The sequence below is a fragment of the Colletotrichum tamarilloi genome (assembly GCF_030869305.1).
Source record: "Colletotrichum tamarilloi strain Tom-12 chromosome Unknown Scaffold_31.1, whole genome shotgun sequence".
Taxonomy (NCBI): Eukaryota; Fungi; Ascomycota; class Sordariomycetes; order Glomerellales; family Glomerellaceae; genus Colletotrichum; species Colletotrichum tamarilloi.
Window position 1 is genome coordinate 102,382 of NW_026849414.1, and position 15,693 is coordinate 118,074.

At 51.9% G+C, this 15,693-nt stretch overlaps 8 protein-coding genes across 8 annotated transcripts; 4 read left to right on the forward strand and 4 right to left on the reverse strand.

Annotated features, from left to right (window-relative positions):
* Nucleotides 1-933: 933 nt before the first annotated feature.
* CTAM01_08655 (NAD dependent epimerase/dehydratase) lies at nucleotides 934-2,208 on the forward strand (the record flags this gene model as incomplete). Its single annotated transcript, XM_060524675.1, has 3 exons — nucleotides 934-1,186; nucleotides 1,303-1,683; nucleotides 1,775-2,208. The coding sequence occupies 3 exons, from the start codon at nucleotides 934-936 to the stop codon at nucleotides 2,206-2,208; spliced, it is 1,068 nt and encodes a 355-aa protein (XP_060380622.1).
* A 580-nt stretch (nucleotides 2,209-2,788) lies between these two features.
* On the forward strand, nucleotides 2,789-4,599 carry CTAM01_08656 (uncharacterized protein; the record flags this gene model as incomplete). The annotated part of the gene is made up of 3 exons (XM_060524676.1): nucleotides 2,789-3,798; nucleotides 3,863-4,323; nucleotides 4,379-4,599. 3 exons carry the CDS (start codon nucleotides 2,789-2,791, stop codon nucleotides 4,597-4,599), a joined length of 1,692 nt encoding a protein of 563 aa, XP_060380623.1.
* Nucleotides 4,600-4,849: 250 nt separating this feature from the next.
* CTAM01_08657 (uncharacterized protein) lies at nucleotides 4,850-6,667 on the reverse strand (the record flags this gene model as incomplete). Its single annotated transcript, XM_060524677.1, has 1 exon — nucleotides 4,850-6,667. One exon carries the CDS (start codon nucleotides 6,665-6,667, stop codon nucleotides 4,850-4,852), a length of 1,818 nt encoding a protein of 605 aa, XP_060380624.1.
* Nucleotides 6,668-6,996: 329 nt separating this feature from the next.
* CTAM01_08658 (uncharacterized protein) lies at nucleotides 6,997-7,269 on the reverse strand (the record flags this gene model as incomplete). Its single annotated transcript, XM_060524678.1, has 1 exon — nucleotides 6,997-7,269. The coding sequence occupies one exon, from the start codon at nucleotides 7,267-7,269 to the stop codon at nucleotides 6,997-6,999; it is 273 nt and encodes a 90-aa protein (XP_060380625.1).
* Nucleotides 7,270-8,437: 1,168 nt separating this feature from the next.
* CTAM01_08659 (uncharacterized protein) lies at nucleotides 8,438-9,748 on the forward strand (the record flags this gene model as incomplete). Its single annotated transcript, XM_060524679.1, has 1 exon — nucleotides 8,438-9,748. One exon carries the CDS (start codon nucleotides 8,438-8,440, stop codon nucleotides 9,746-9,748), a length of 1,311 nt encoding a protein of 436 aa, XP_060380626.1.
* A 120-nt stretch (nucleotides 9,749-9,868) lies between these two features.
* Nucleotides 9,869-11,449, reverse strand: CTAM01_08660 (uncharacterized protein; the record flags this gene model as incomplete). The annotated part of the gene is made up of 4 exons (XM_060524680.1): nucleotides 9,869-10,029; nucleotides 10,200-10,358; nucleotides 10,441-10,646; nucleotides 10,701-11,449. The coding sequence occupies 4 exons, from the start codon at nucleotides 11,447-11,449 to the stop codon at nucleotides 9,869-9,871; spliced, it is 1,275 nt and encodes a 424-aa protein (XP_060380627.1).
* A 662-nt stretch (nucleotides 11,450-12,111) lies between these two features.
* CTAM01_08661 (uncharacterized protein) lies at nucleotides 12,112-13,473 on the forward strand (the record flags this gene model as incomplete). The annotated part of the gene is made up of 2 exons (XM_060524681.1): nucleotides 12,112-13,176; nucleotides 13,228-13,473. The coding sequence occupies 2 exons, from the start codon at nucleotides 12,112-12,114 to the stop codon at nucleotides 13,471-13,473; spliced, it is 1,311 nt and encodes a 436-aa protein (XP_060380628.1).
* Nucleotides 13,474-13,531: 58 nt separating this feature from the next.
* CTAM01_08662 (uncharacterized protein) lies at nucleotides 13,532-14,653 on the reverse strand (the record flags this gene model as incomplete). Its single annotated transcript, XM_060524682.1, has 3 exons — nucleotides 13,532-13,739; nucleotides 13,791-14,285; nucleotides 14,340-14,653. 3 exons carry the CDS (start codon nucleotides 14,651-14,653, stop codon nucleotides 13,532-13,534), a joined length of 1,017 nt encoding a protein of 338 aa, XP_060380629.1.
* Between the last annotated feature and the right edge of the window lie 1,040 nt (nucleotides 14,654-15,693).

Sequence of the window (15,693 nt, forward strand, 5' to 3'; positions counted from 1 at the left end):
CGATAATTTTAGTGCTGATGGATTTTGCGATAGCCATATTTCTCGCAGCCTTGCTTACTTAGGACGCTGCTTGAGCTAACCTCAGCTAGGGTTCAGCTTTGCAAGGGTTGCATGCATCATGACGCAGCTTCTGGTGCATTTCCTCCACACACCATTGTAGCATCGTGCTCATTCCGCCTGCTTAGAATGATGGCGGGAGATTACCAATATTTTGAAGGAGGGAGACGAAAATTTCTGCGTGCAAATTGGCGCTGAGGTCAAATCTAACTTGTTCCCGCGAAACCCAACAATATTTGCTTTCTAATGACAAGTAAGGGGCCAAGACAAGTTGCCGACTTCACATCCACTTTATTCAAATTCTGAGCAGCATATTGAGGTTCGAGTCAACACTTGTACGGATGGTCGACGCGTTAAGGATGGATACTTGTGGACTCGTCTAAGAAGAAGATGATAGCTTTCATCGGAACAAACAGCATTCGAGGCTTTCAACCCACACAACATCCAACAATTCCTCGTTAGGTTGTGAACTGTTAAGGTTAGATCGATGGAACCATGATGCTTCAGACTAGTTCAGCAGTGGCGCCCGAGTCAACTTCTATTGACTTGCGGCCCAAGGTGACGGCGGACAAAACCCACTGCCTCCGTACCATGTTTCGGCGGCATCACGTCGAGCCCGAGTCACCGACCCACTTGACGGAGATGTTTGTTTTCTCCGGCCGGCCACATAACGAGACATTTCTCAACGGCAAAGTCTCTATGATATATGCTAATCCAGATCATATAAGAATATGCCGTCTGAACTATCCTCGAATTCAACTTCCCCTTCTGTTTGTTCACACCACATTATACGTATTTAAATGCAGCTATACGTTACGGCATCTGAACTTAAGCAACAACACAGACACACACCAAGTTGCCACTACCGAATTGAGCATGTCGTTCATTGAGAACCCTGCTGTCCCTAAGGGATCAATTGCCGTGATCACTGGCGCTAATGGCTACATTGCGTCTCACATCGCAGACCAGTTCATTCGATATGGATATAAAGTCCGCGGAACGGTCCGTAACCCGAAGAAGAGTGCTTGGCTTGTCCCACACTTTGAGAAGAAGTACGGGGTAGGGAAGTTTGAACTACATGTGGTTCCTGATATGCAGGTTGATGGCGCGTATGATGAGGCTATCAAAGGTAAGTGCTGCTGTGGCCCTCGAGCACGGCGTCAAGCTCCGAGAACCCGCCTTGCTTCATGCATGCACTTTCGAGTGCACCGTTTTTATGTACGATCATCTGACTAAATATCATAGGGGCGTCAATTTTCGTGCACACTGCTACCGTCATCGATTTCAACGGCGACCCAGCCGAAGTGATTGGAGGTGCAGTGAAATGCGGGTTGGTCGCTATCGAGGCAGCATACAAGGAACCAAACATGAAACGGTTCATTCTAACTTCATCAGCCTCAACTCTTATGCCACTCAAGAAGGAAAACTTCTTTGCCCTGAAGGGCCAGACGGTCGATGTGGACACATTTGGTCACGACGCCAAGGAACTGGCTTGGGCACCTCCTCCTTGGGGTGTTGAACACGGCGGAGCGATTTACGGCGCAAGTAAGATGGAGCAAGAGCAAAACATCTGGAAGTTCTACGAAGAGAACAAATCCAATCGGCCAGATATCGTGGTGAACTCGAGTAAGTCGGCGTTCAATACTGTCTGAGGCAACATAGAAGAAGCCTCATTCATGACACAACCGCACATGCTTACTCTCATCCTCTCTGCTAGTTGTTCCAGACTTCAACTTTGGAAGAAGCATCGACCCGTCTCGAACTGGAGGCTCGTCATCGTTCGGCCTCATTGTCGAACTCTTTGAGGGAAAGACTCTTCCTGAGCTTTGGCATCTTCCCCACTTCTTTGTCGACGTCGAGGATGATGCTGCCCTGCACGTTGCGGCGGCTATTCTGCCTGATGTCGAGGGTGAACGCATCTTCGCATTTGCCTACCCAATGAATTGGGACATCATCTTGGATATCCTTCGGAAGCAGAATCCGGGCAGGAAGTTCGCCGATAACTTCCACAATGATGAATATCCTGTGACAGTGAAGCCTATTGCGAGGGCAGAGAGCCTGCTGAAGAGGCTGGGCAGGCCGGGTTGGATCTCTTTGGAGCAAAGCATCGCGACCAACACCGAGCACCTGAAGACTCTGGACATTGCATAGACGGGTTTCAACGAGCTTTACAAGAAATCAGACGATATTCGCAACAATATGGGATGCGATGTGATGCACGATAACCGCTCGACCAGGGTCTTGGGACGTCATCAAGGGGAAGATGCTTACGCGCTTACACCCGTTCGTTCATAAGGACGCGGGCTGGGTGCACCCTGAATTAGCGCAATCCTTCGTGCGCACCTCACTGGCTGTATCGGAAACAGAAACGAGCGAGATGATTTGAGTGAAGATGCCGTTGTGTTTGCCATGTGCGGTGACTGTCCACGCGTTCCTGGCTTATGAACCCCTCATTGAGGATTGGCCAGTTATATGCATGTTTTCTTCGATCCTTCAGCTCGAACCTTGGCTATCCATGTTCATGACGAGTTGAACGAGCCTAGTGTAACATTCCCAATCCAGCGATACGCACCGGCAGGATAACTCAAAGCCAAACTTCGGATGATGGAATGGTGCGCCTCCGAGACAAAAACAACGGTCTATCTACCCCTCACCGACGCCACATCTCTTTTATCATCATCAAGTGCCTCACATATCTTTAGGGTAATAGTTGCCTGTTAGACAGCTGGCGATGGCTTCGACAAATACTTCCGAGTCATTTGGCAGCAACCAAGGACTCTTGCAGTCGCTCCAACAACATGCGACATCATCAATCATCACCTGGCTGTTGCTACCGCTTATTGGTATAGCTTTCCTGCGCCATGTCTTGCGACCAAAGGCAAACGAGCCTCCGAGCTTGCCGGGTCTCATCCCCTATATCTCAAACACATATCAGTACATCACCGACAACAGTAGATTCCTCGAGCGTGCCACCGAAGCACTGAAGAAAAGCAGCGTGGTGAAGTTCAACCTCGGCGCCGACACTGTGTACCTAGTTGCAGGCTCTCACAATGTGCAGAAGCTGTTTCGCAACAGCTCGAACAACACGCTCAGCTCGGATAAGTTCATCGTCATGGTCAATGGGCGGGTGCAAGGGATGACTGACGAGGACGTGGCGGTAATGTACAACGATAGATCTGGTCGTCTGAAGACCCCGGCTGCGGGAACTGAGAGCATGCCTGAGAATCAGAGGTTCTGGGTCGGCTTGCATCACGTCTTCAACGAGCACCTCTTTCGCGCCGAGGCTACCGCGAAGTTGGCGGAGTCGTTCATTACCTTTTTCGGCGAGAAGCTCGACCAGCAGCCCCGTGGTGAGTGGGAAACCTTGCAACTGTTCAAGTATCTTAAAAAGGATATGGCAGAAGCAGCGACGATCTCGCTTGCAGGGCGAAAGCTGATTGAGGACCATCCGGGATTCGTCGATATCTTCTGGGAATTCGACACGATTGCGATGCAGCTCATGTATGGCCTTCCAACTTGGATTAATCCAAAACCAAAACAGATTCAGCGCAAAACCCTAGCCATGATGTCAGACTTTCTGACTGATGCCTGGGCCAAGTTTGACTGGAACGGGCCCGATGCCGACGCGGACTGGGAACCGATCTTTGGCTCGAGACTCCAACGTGAGCACTCAAAATTTTGGGAGAAGAAAGGATTCTCGCTTCAATCGCGTGCTGGGATGTACATTGGAAGTATCACAGGGTATGAAACGCAGTTTCTCTCTGGTTGTGGAAGTAACCTGACTGACGTGAAAACTTCCGTGTAGCATCAACTCGAATTCCGTGCCCCAGACGGCTTGGGCTGTTATGGAAGTGATAAAGGATCGGTCGCTCTTCCAGGCGGTCCGCCAAGAGGTTGATTCGGTGTCCATCATTGATCCCAAGACTGGAAAGCGAACCTTTGATGTGGCAAAACTAGTTACCCTGCCTTTGCTTCAGTCCATTTACGTGGAGACACTACGAATGCACGTGTCCATCAACATCACTCGTGAAGTCATGGAACCAATGGAATTGGATGGGTATCATCTGAGTAAAGGCTCTTTGGTGCAGGCACCGACGCAGATTGGGCATCGTGAAGAGTCAGTGTGGGGTGTCGAGGGGCACCCTGCGTCGGAATTCTGGGCGGAACGTCATATCAAGTTTGTCGAGAAAGAGGATGAGGATGGCAAACTTCAGAGAGTCAAGGAGTTTGCCGTAGCCGGAAGACCGAGCGACTTCTTCCCATATGGTAAGCCGTATACACCCAGTCATCTCCATGGCCCTGGCTAATATACGTGTTGCAGGTGGTGGTGTGTCCATGTGCCCAGGGCGTTTCTTTGCTAAGCAGGAAATCATGCTGGCTGTCGCTATGATTGCGTCTCGGTTTGATATTGAGTTTGAAGATTGGGTCAACTTTGATGGGTCGCATTCGGAAAGGCCTCCTACGAATGACAAGGCGTATGTAGGTGCGGGAGCTGTACCGCCGGACAGAGACATGCGCATGCGCTGGAGGAAACGGTGGTAAGCAGTTTAGGATCCGATTGAATATGGGCATCTATTTCAGTGGATAATTTTGCGAGAACGCGTCGAATAGTGGCATAGATGAGCAAAGCCGTTGCGCACTATTTTGAGTTGGACGACTCAATCGATTGTACGTGCACATTGAGGGGAAGGAAAAGGATTGGAAAAGTGCCATTAAGATCATGATCATTATGAGTTAACTAATGAATACAACAAGGTATAGGTACAGTGCTCGCTTTCATCAAACAAATTCCTTAGTTCATACGGTAGACAGCATCCTTCTTGAAGTATCTGCTGATATCGTTGTCCTCGCCGCACTTAGTGCAGGTGTGAAAGACCTTGGCTCCATCATGTCCTGGGCCGTAATGGTCAGGACCCATTCCTTGGGGTCCCGGGCCGGTGGTGCCAGGGACATGAGAAGAGTGCGTACCTTGGTTCAGACCGGAAGATCCAGTGTGTCCTCCGAGACCAGTGCCAGCAACGTTGCTGTGGGTGGTGCCGTGAGTGCCGGTAGGAGACTGGTTGTAGGGATCGAGCATGCTAGTCTTGGGAACGCCGGGCTCGTTGCCGGTAAGGCTGGAGCGGTGCTGGTCATGGACGCCACCAGCGTGGGTGCCAGTGACACTCCCATGGGTTCCGGTGACGCCGCCGTGGGTACCGTGGGTGTTGTGCCCAACAGGAGAGTTAACGCCGCCAACAGTGTTATTGCCTCCGAGACCAGACTCATGCAAATCATCGCGGTGATGTCTGTGAGCAGCCTGGCCAGCAGCCACGGCGGCTCCAGCACCAACGCCAGCACCGATACCAGCACCAGCAGCTCCATGTCCGGTGCGCTCACGGCCCATGTCTCTGTCTCTCATGCGAGTGTCGTACGGGTCATTGACGTTGCCGCCGGACAAAGCCGCCTGGGGGTTGTGAGCAGCGCTGTGGACGCCGCTGTAGGGGTCACTGCCGGCACCGCCAACTCCAGCACCGGAGCCGTGGGGGTGAGTAAAGTCGCGACCCTCCATAGAACGGTCGACGCTGGACGCAGGGTCGTGGTGTGTTGACGCCGCGGGGTTGTAGTGTCCTCCACCGACGGCCTGAGGACCTCCATGGCCGACGGCAGATTCATTGGGGCGCAGGGGCAAGTCCTTGTTGAGAGCAGAGCCATCACGGCCGACGTCGCCCCAGTAGGGGTCCTGGGCGTTGGCGCGCTCAGCGTTGGCGAGGTACTCGCCCTTGTAGGGCTTGTTGTGGCCAACACCGTGGCCGACCTCGACACCGGAGTCATGGGGACGGTGGGTGCCAGTGACATCTGCGCCTGGCGCGCCGCGGTGGTCGCGGTCCGAATCAACTCTGGGATCCAGCTTGTTGGCGGCTCTGCCGGAGTGAGGACCGTGAACGCCATCGGGGTCGTTGTAGCCGGTGGTGGTGTTGCCACCGACACCTCCGACACCTCCGGTGGTACCGTGGGGGTTGCTGTGTAGACCTCCGGCGTGGCCGGTGCCGGTGGTGTTGTCGTAGGTGTTGTTGCCAGTCAGACCAGCAGTAGGAGCACCACGGTGGTCGCGATCGGAGTCGACTCTGGGGTCGAGCTTGTTGGCAGCTCTTCCTCCATGCGGGCCGTGGACGCCATCGGGGTCATCGTAGCCCGTGGTGGTGTTGCTGTATCCTGCGGTGTTGCTGCCGGTCAAGCCTCCAGTATGGCCGGTGGTTGTGCCGTGGGTGGTGCCGTGGGTGTTGCCGGTCAAGCCGGAGGTGGGCGCGTCGCGGTGGTCCCGGTCAGAATCCACTCTCGGATCGGCCTTGTTGGCTACTCTTCCGGCATGGGGGCCGTGAACTCCATCGGGATCATTGTAGCCAGTAGTGGTGTTGCTGGTGTGATGCGTGCCGGTACCGGTGGTACTAGGGATATGGCTTCCGGTAGTGCCGGTGGTGCCTCCGGTGTAGCCACCGGTTGTGGGCTTGGAGGTTCCGGTTGTGGTAGAGTCGGAGGGGAATGCTCCGGGTGGCTGGTCGCCCTCGTATGTGGTCTTTTGAGGGTGGTCGTCGCTGTGGAGGGCGTTCTTGATCTTAGCTCCCAAACCCATGATTCCTGATTGACTTATTGATGTTGTAGAGGTAGCAAAGAGTTATTGTAATAACAAAGTATAAGGTTCAAGGCTCGGTTTTCGGGGTATCAAAGTAGCTTGTGTTTTGTTGTTGGTATCAAATTGTATTGTGGAGGGTTCTTCTGAGTCGATTAAGCCGAGGGACAGAGAGCATCAAATACTGCTTCTCGACGCACGATGTTCATCCATTCTCGTCCAATAACCAGCGTGATGTCACCTTCGTCAACTTCTCTAGCCCAGAGGTCCAGACCGTCTTGCCGCCGTCTTCGCAGCATCAGCAGGCCATGTCTCAGCTCCGAATTTTGTTGCTATGAGCTCATGTGGAGTTCCACTGGCAAAAGACTCAGCTTCCGAGCGCAAAACTTCGGTTCGAGAAGCACCTTCATGACGGCGAGGGAGGGATTCATGACGTGAACTGCGGGGATGTGTGATCGAGCTTCCATCCGCTCCCGCAGTAGTGGAAGCTTGTCTCCGGTCTTGGCCGCGCTCCGGCACACGGATCCGAGGAGGTTCGCCCTTGAAAACAGGGAAACGGCCTCTCCACTCACGATGTGGGATGTCCCTCCATTGGCAGTCGTCATTTAGGAGGGGGCGCCACAAGGATACCCGCCATACGGTTACGTTACCCCAGGAAATTCAGGTTTAGCTAGTGCCACAGTGGCTGTCATATGTGGCGTTGTCTGATGGATGGGGATCTGCTGGGTGCAGTATTCAGTCTTGACGGTTCTGACGACTTGAGACCCAGTCAATGGCACCGGCTGACGCGGCGAGAGTCTCTCATTTGTCAAAGTCCTTGACAAAAATCCTGGAAATTGCACGGCCAACAATGGCAGCCTGTGAAGTTAGTGTCACTCAAGCAGAGAGGGGTTTGAGACGAGAATAGCCGATGACAGTTGTGTGGAGGTAAAGCCCAATTATGACGCGGTTGTGCAACCAACATGAAGATTAACGCAAACAAGCTCATTCTTCGTCCTTGAGAGCTGAATCTTACGCAAGATTGCGCGGAACCAGGAATATGAGGCGTTCAACACCGTCTGCTACGTGGATTCGAGACAATCGCCAGGCAAAGTCCCTGTCGTTGCCATGCTTCAATTGCCTGCCGCCTGTCTCTTCATTCTCTGGGTGCCTGGCCTTTGCGATCGCTTCTTCTGGCTGTGCCTTGTAAGCGCTAAGCCGTTAATCCATGTACCCTGCCCTGTTGAATGGGTTCATTTGCTCAGTCGCTGTTCCTGATCAGCGGCACCACCCCAATCTTCTTTTCTCCGACCAAACTCAATTCTACGACATGCGGCAGCCTTCCTCACTTGCATTAACTTCTTATCAAGCAGTACAGCATACGAAACAATGTAACTTGGGGGCCCTCTGAGGCCAAAATCTGATGAGCGCTGGTCCGTCGATGGCATGCCTTCATGTTCAGACTTGGCAAGGGTTGTGCGTAGCTTGCGCCCGAGACAGCAGCCTTTGAGGGATTCTCGCGTCTCTTTACCCCGCCTGAAATCCTACGCTAAATTCTTTCGTCAGCTTTCTAAATCATGGAGGCTGTCCCTGATGGAGGCGTTCGGTCGCGGGGGAATGCCCATCTCTTTATAATCGTGTTATATCGGGTAGAATGTGCCGTGCGAAATGACTAGTCTCGCGCAAGTTTCTCTGGGATTTCTCTCGGCTTTCGAGTGACATACCAAGCATCCTACTGAGAGCTAGCTCAATCGTTTAGTCCACCGCGTTCTCTGTGCCGATACCGTTGCCAACATGCTGAACCGCCGTGGGCCAATCTCAAAAATCGTCGGCAGCGCTGTCGATGCTGCAAAGAAATTCCAGGGAGATCAGAAACAACCGTCAGCAACGCAAAAAACCAACAATGTGCCCATACAGCCAGTCCAAGCAGGGCAATCAGTCGCATCTGGCCACACAACAGTAGCGCAACATCAAGCGACGGGGGATGATTCCGACGTTGACGAAGATTGGACCCGAGCACTGGATGAAGCCCAGCTAGCTCAGTCGCAGTCCTCCGGCAATCAGCATGGGGTACCAGTTGAAGACATCGAGGGAATGCTGACCGAATTCATCGTTCACCACCCGCCACCAGAGACCTCTAACCTCGGAAGCGAGAAGCATGGTCTGTCAATGCCAGTCATACTCCCGCAACGTCGCCCCGAGTCTCGACACCGCGGTTTCGTGCGAGCTTACGCCCCGGTCCTACAAGAATGCGGCATAGATCAAGCCGCCTGGCTGGAGTTCCTCGACGGTTTCGAGAACAGTATCAAAGGAAGCCCGTGGTTCGGGGTCGTGAACGCTGGCGTCATGGGTGCAGATCTCGCTCACACAATCGTTGGCGGGTTCGCGCCCATCACAATGCTGGTAACGCTCTCAGTGCAAACGGGGCTTGAGGCGTCGCGCAGGGGCTACGTGAACTACAAACAAAACAACTACCTCGAAGTCATGAACGAAAACTTTTTCAAACCTCGAGGCTTGTATGCCCTTGTTGTAAAGTACAAGCCGTCTAGCAGCGAAGTCGTGGAGAACATCGATCTGGATCACAATATCACCCAGGCCGTGGAAGGCAGCGAGAAACAGAGCAAGTGGAAGAAGCTACTGCACTCGGGTTCGAGTACAACAAAGAGCGAGGCCGAGATCCCCGAGCCAGCGCCGCTCGTCTTTCCTCAACTCGACAAGATGGATGAAGGGCAAAAGCAAAACATGGTGAAGAAGTTCGGAGACTCCATCTCGAAGTACTACGATCGAAAGGCGACAGACAGATTCAGGAAAGAACATCCTGATTCAAAGCTCATGCAAGAGGATTCATCTGAAGAAGAAGGTCTAGAAGCTTCGAGTTCGACGGATGGACACAAGGGCCCCATTCGACGTCTGAAGCAGAGACGCCAGGAACGCTTCGAGGCGTCAGGCAGAGAGCGAAAATTTGGAAAGGAAGCTCGCGAGAAGCGGAAGAGAAACCGGCCGCTGAAGAAGTTGATGCGGCAAGATGCTCTGTACCTGATGGTCGTCAACCTCCCAACTTCGGATGAGATGGATGCGGTCCTTGCTCAAGTCGAAGGACAGTGAGTGAGCTCTTAAATGACAAAGGTTGTATCTAGATAGACTTCTTAATTTCCTGCGAGGAACAGGGTGTTAATGTCTCCGTCTTTCATAGATCTGAATTTCATACTAAATAGCCAATTACGCCTACATCGATTTCGTATCAACATTGTGCACCCCCTTTCCAGTGACTGAAATCTCTTGTGAGGCCGAATCTTCCATGCTCGCCTCTAGAATCCTAGGTCCTTCGAACTTTGCAGCAATTTCTTCCAGCTTGAGTCCTTTGGTCTCCACAAAGGTAAAGTATGCTATTACAAGAAAGATTACATTCCAGGAAGCGTTGATGAAGTAGAATTTCCAACCCAAATCTGCCATAGCGTATGCCATAGTAAATGAAGCCAGCAGACTACCCTATGTTAGCAGAGAGTTTTGAAATAAATGGTGTGGTAAACTTGCCCGAATCCAGAGTCCAGCATACGGAAGATTGCGATCCCCGTAGCTCGAAGCTTGTACTGCGAAACCTCCGTGGGATATAGACTGGTCATTGGTGTGATGGAAAAGGCGTAGAACCCTTGGAATAGGAAGATGACTGCAATCGTGCCGTAGATTCCAGATTGATTGGTTGATTCACCATATGCTACAGAGATATTAACCATTGACCCTCGCTCAGGTCACGTTCACGACAGCTATGCCGGGCGCAGGCGTGGATCAGAACTCACTCTTAATGAGGCCTCCCGTAATGTAGAGCATGGCAATCATACCGCCCACACCAACGAAGGTTTGCTTCCTTCTGCCTAAAATGTCGAGCATGAAGCTGCCAAAGACCGCAACAGCAAATGACCAACAGTTCAGGATGACTTGAATCTGTGCTTGCTTCACTGTGTCCCTAATACCAGCCTGACTCAAGATCTTGGTCAGGTAAGACCTAGCCCCGGGTAAGCGAAAGTAGAAGTCAAGGTATCTGAAGGATGGCACTTACGAGATGATGAAGTTACCAAACATGTTGATCATGGGGCCAAATGTGCAAAGAATGGCGAGGCGTTTTCGATTGGCGGGCGTGGATACGATCTCTCTCCATGGGCTTCGAGGATACTCCTCTTCCTCCTTCTTCATAATGCTTCTGATCTCATGCAAACTCGCCCGTCCTTGCTGAATATCCTCGACGCCCTTACCTTGCATGATCACGAGAACCTCAAGAGCCTCATCATCATGGCCTTTCGCAATCAGCCAGCGTGGGGACTCCGGAACGAATGGCACCAGTATCACTGCCAACAAGCTTGGCACGAACTGAAGAAGAGAGGGAAGACGCCAAGACCAAGTGCTCTGGATGTTTTGGCTGCCGTAGTTGACAATGGCTGAGGCCAAGCTTCCCACATAGAAACAAGAAAAGAACAGACCGAGAATTCGGCCGCGCTTGCGAGCTGGCAGAAGTTCTCCGAGCAGAGTGGGAGCAGCGCCGTTGCTGATTGCAGAGCCGATGCCAACGATGATTCGAGCGATGATGAACATGGCAATGTTTTGCGCGGCGGCTTGGAGAATAATGCCGATTACTGTGATGACCGATGCGACGAGGATAGCTCTTCGACGTCCAAAGTAATCTGGCACCGGCTGCATCAAAAAGGCGCCCAGAATGCCTCCCATCCATGATGCAGCGTTGTTGAGACCTTCCAATGCAGGGGTCAAGTGGAAGTATTCGGTGTACGAGGGGAGGATAAGGAGACCGTTCATGACTGAGGCATCGTATCCTAGAGTCTTTCATCTCCTGGTTGGTAAAATGCTTCAGTTTTTGGGGAACTGTACCTACTGCCGAGTTTACAATGGCTACAGCCAGAAGCAAAGGAGACAACACCTTCAAGTTGGCCGGTACCAACCTGGAGACATGTTTACGCTCAAAACCCATGTTGCTAATGAGTGTCTTTGGAAATTAATTGCCTGACTTCTCTTCATTATCATTCTATATTGTCGCATGGCTTCTTGATCGCCCTTATATCCCATTAATTGTGAGTCGTGGTGATTTGTGATCTGCTCAAGTTGATTGGCTGTCTCGAGGGCTCGGGTGAGTTCGGGCGAGCCTATCGTGGCCCACTTGGTAACTACCGGCTGGCACAGAGTTACTATTCCAGATTGTCATCGCGGGGAAATGTCACCTTTCATACGAGCTTATTCACTCGGGCGAGCTCGGGCGGGTCTTGACAGACTGAATATCGGCTAGGCCGCCAGCGCGACTTGACATGGGCCGTCTTGGGGCATGGAAGATCGCATCGAAAATGTGGGATGACGGGCGGTGAATGATAAGCTACTTAAGATGGCATTTCTCATGCTTTTTGCCGCTAACATATTCAAAACCCAGCTCATCAGAAATCTGACGCAGCACAAGATTCCTTTCAAAGATGCCCGGAAGCGTCCGAGAGTGGCCCGCGTGGCCGGAATACACCGACAAGGATCCCCTTGAACCAAAAGATCCCGACTTTCTTGACACTAAGAAGGCAATCATATCCCAGTATGGCGCCGAGGCGTTGAGAGAAAGCTGGGTTCGAGTCTGTGAACAGCTCAAGTCGGTCACGGATGAGATAGTCGACAAGGGTCGAAGCATCATTCCAGTCTTCGACGCCCAAATGCTGCTCGACAAGGGTCTTACAGAAGCCGAAAGGGACGAGGTGAAGAGAGTCGGCACATTTGTCATTCGTGGGGTCGTTCCCAAGACCGAAATAGTTCAACACTACGCAGATCTTAAAAACTACGTCGCCGAAAATAAGCAGAAGATCCAGGGATGGCCAAAAGAGACTCCCTCGATGCTGATGCTGTACGATTCACCCACTCAGAACGCTATAAGATCGCACCCAAACCACCTTCAACTTCAACGCCTCCTCAACCAGCTTTGGCACGATGAAAATGGTGAAGATACTTCGCCAGACCCTTTAGTGTACTATGATGGAGTACGAGATAGACCTCCGCGACAAGAATTCCTCGGACTCGGGCCGCACATTGACGCCGGGAGCCTAGCTCGATGGGCAGATGCCGCATACAGAGAGGTGTACGGCAGCATCTTTTCCGGAAAACCTGAGCTACACGATCCATACGACCTCAGCCTACGAAAAGTCGCGAACCAAGAGTTGTATCCAGGCGTTGCTCATTCATCGGTCCTCCGCTCATTTCAGGGGTGGACTGCCTTGACACGGACTGCCCCAAGCGAGGGAACACTGCTCGTCTACCCCAACGTGGCTACTGTCATTGCATACATGGTGCTGAGACCGTTTTTCAGGCCTCCTGTCGACTCTGCGGATATGATGGATGCGACCAAGTGGACTCTCGATGACTCCGGCTTTTTCCCTGGAACGTTCAAGACCCAGAGCCAGCGGCTTAGTCGCTCATCGCATCCACATCTGAGACTATCAGAGTGCCTAATTCATGTACCGAAGATGGAGCCGGGCGACACTGTCTGGTGGCATGCTGATGTAAGTTTTGATGTGTTTTAGATTCAGCAGCCGCTAATCGTGTTTATGTAGGTCTGCCATGCAGTTGATCCGGTGCACGAGGGATCACAGAACGCATCTGTCTTATACATTGCCGCATGCCCCACGACTACAAACAACAAGACATATGTGAAGAAGCAATTGTCCGAGACTCTTGCTGGGAGGCCACCGCCAGACCAGCAAGAAGGAAATGACTTGGATGAAAGGACACTCAGGGGATACGTGGGACTGCAGGATCTGAGTGCTGAGGCAAAGCGTGCGTTTGGTTTTGGGTTGTGAAGTCCATGGGGCCAACCTGAAGACAAGACAAGAAAAATACTACTTGTTTCTATGATTCTCACTGTAACTCCATGTTAGCCTCATGCAGTGAAGACCTGAGGATGGCAACTGCCGTCTCTGCTATGGCGTTGCGTGATTTGACCTCGTCCAGGTATTCAATGGCGAGTTGCACCTCGTCCGTAAAGTCAACTTCAGCCCCGGCTTTTGCTCTATGGGATTCTCTGAGAAGAAAGATGGCAGCAACGAAGATGTGCATCGACAAAGCCCTTCAAAGAGAGTTAGAGCCTCTCCGGGCATTACGATATTCGGAGACTTACCATTGTCGTCGCATTGCGACTGGCTGATCCCAATTATGGGTAATCCAGATGATATCCATAGCAGAACGAATACACACTGCCCGTGCCCAATCATACAGACCGGGAGCTGCTAGCCACTCCTTTTGTAATGAACGATTGATGCGCATACGATGGTGCAGAAGCACGAGACTGATGTCGAAACGTTGCCATTTGATCCAGGGGTGGGTCAGCTCTAGCTCCTGCATTTCTTCGGTTTTGCCACTATCGGGTTGGAGATGGTTGGGCAAGGTGTTGATGACCTCTGCTAGTTCATCATCAGCTAGGCGAACGACTTCAGCCACTGATCGCGTGCCCTCCCGCAGTGCTGATCTAAATCTATGATAGACAGTCGAGGTTCGTGCCATGAATATGTGATACAGCACTGGGTGGGGACCTTCGTGATCAGATTCTGCCGAAGGCAGTGGAACATTGAAGTCTCCTTCGTCTACTTGAGGCACATAGTAAGGGACCGCAAGCCTATGTCGAGAATGAGCACTGCCTCTCTCATCTCACTTCTGAACGAAGACCTACCATTCACAAATGATCAAGGTCCACCATAGACGCCTTTGAGCTTCGAGGCCCAGCTCCGTAGGGGGATGTGGAGCTTGAATGCTGTCCAGCCCGAGATTCCGTGCGATTCGTATTGCGCAGCTCCAGAGATGACGGTATAGATCAGAATCTCCGAAATTGTGGAAGCACATGCCAAGTACTGCAATCGCCTGAACAGGGCGAATTGTGCTACTTCTCATATAATCTGCTTCTTCGAGACAGAACAAGGCAGTCCTGTACCACTGTTGTAGCATACTTCCAATGTCTCCTGAGTGCCGACGGACACAGTCAGACATGGGCGCATAAAGTTGAGAAGGCGGGCATGGCTTCACCTGCAGGAAGTATCTCCCGAGCTTCCTTGTCATCCATCATCAATAGGGCAGCCTACTAGAGGTAGTCAGATCAGTGCTGTGACCTCGGAAAGATTGGTTCACGTAGGGACTGACCGTGATGACACTGAAATACACTGATAACCAACCAGGATCGCAATCAGACAAGACAGTGCCCTTTTCTAAATTATCCATAAACTGAGTATGTTCTTGATCGAACTCGGGATATTCAAGGGCATAGTGGACCCAGGAATTCCACTTCTTGTCATAAGCGATTAGCAGCTCGCTAGACTTTCGGCAGGGTACGTCAACCGTACTCCATCCTCGGCGATGTCGAGACACCTGTGAAGATGATGGAGACTTGAAAACCATTTCCTCCAGCGGGTCATGGCACTCCAACAAGTTTTGCGCAGTCCTCGGCTTTCGAAACGACGAATCAGAAGCGGAGCGGACCTGAGAGGCTTCAAGAGCTGTTCTTAGTCGCCGATTTTCCTGAACCAGCTCATCATATGTCGGCAACTTGACTGGATCTTTCCCTCTATGATTCAAACACCAGTCAGCTTATTAGAGAGAATATGCCCCAGATTGAGAAGCGACCTTGTAACTTCACCCCGCACCATCACGAGCTCTCGTGAGCATGTTTCAGGCGTACCCTGGCGAATGCAAGTTGAGCACGGTAATCTTTTATCGCACTTGACCTTACGAGCAGCGCAGGATCGACAACTTCGTGGGGCGCGCTGTGTCTTGCGATATGAAGACGGAGTATCAGACGACATATCTGGATTTCTTGATAGAGATCACTCCACATTTGGACGCGTCGAGCAGCGGTCTGGGCCGAGGCCACGTTAGTGGCGACAGAGACGTTCTCTCCAGCCACGAGCCTGGAATGGAAATCGAACAACAGGAACTCAAGGGTAATGTTGATGTTGTTTACTTTCCGGGCTCGTCATGTACGTCAAGAAATGAGACAAAGATACGAGACGAGATGTTGAAAGGCGTAAACTCAC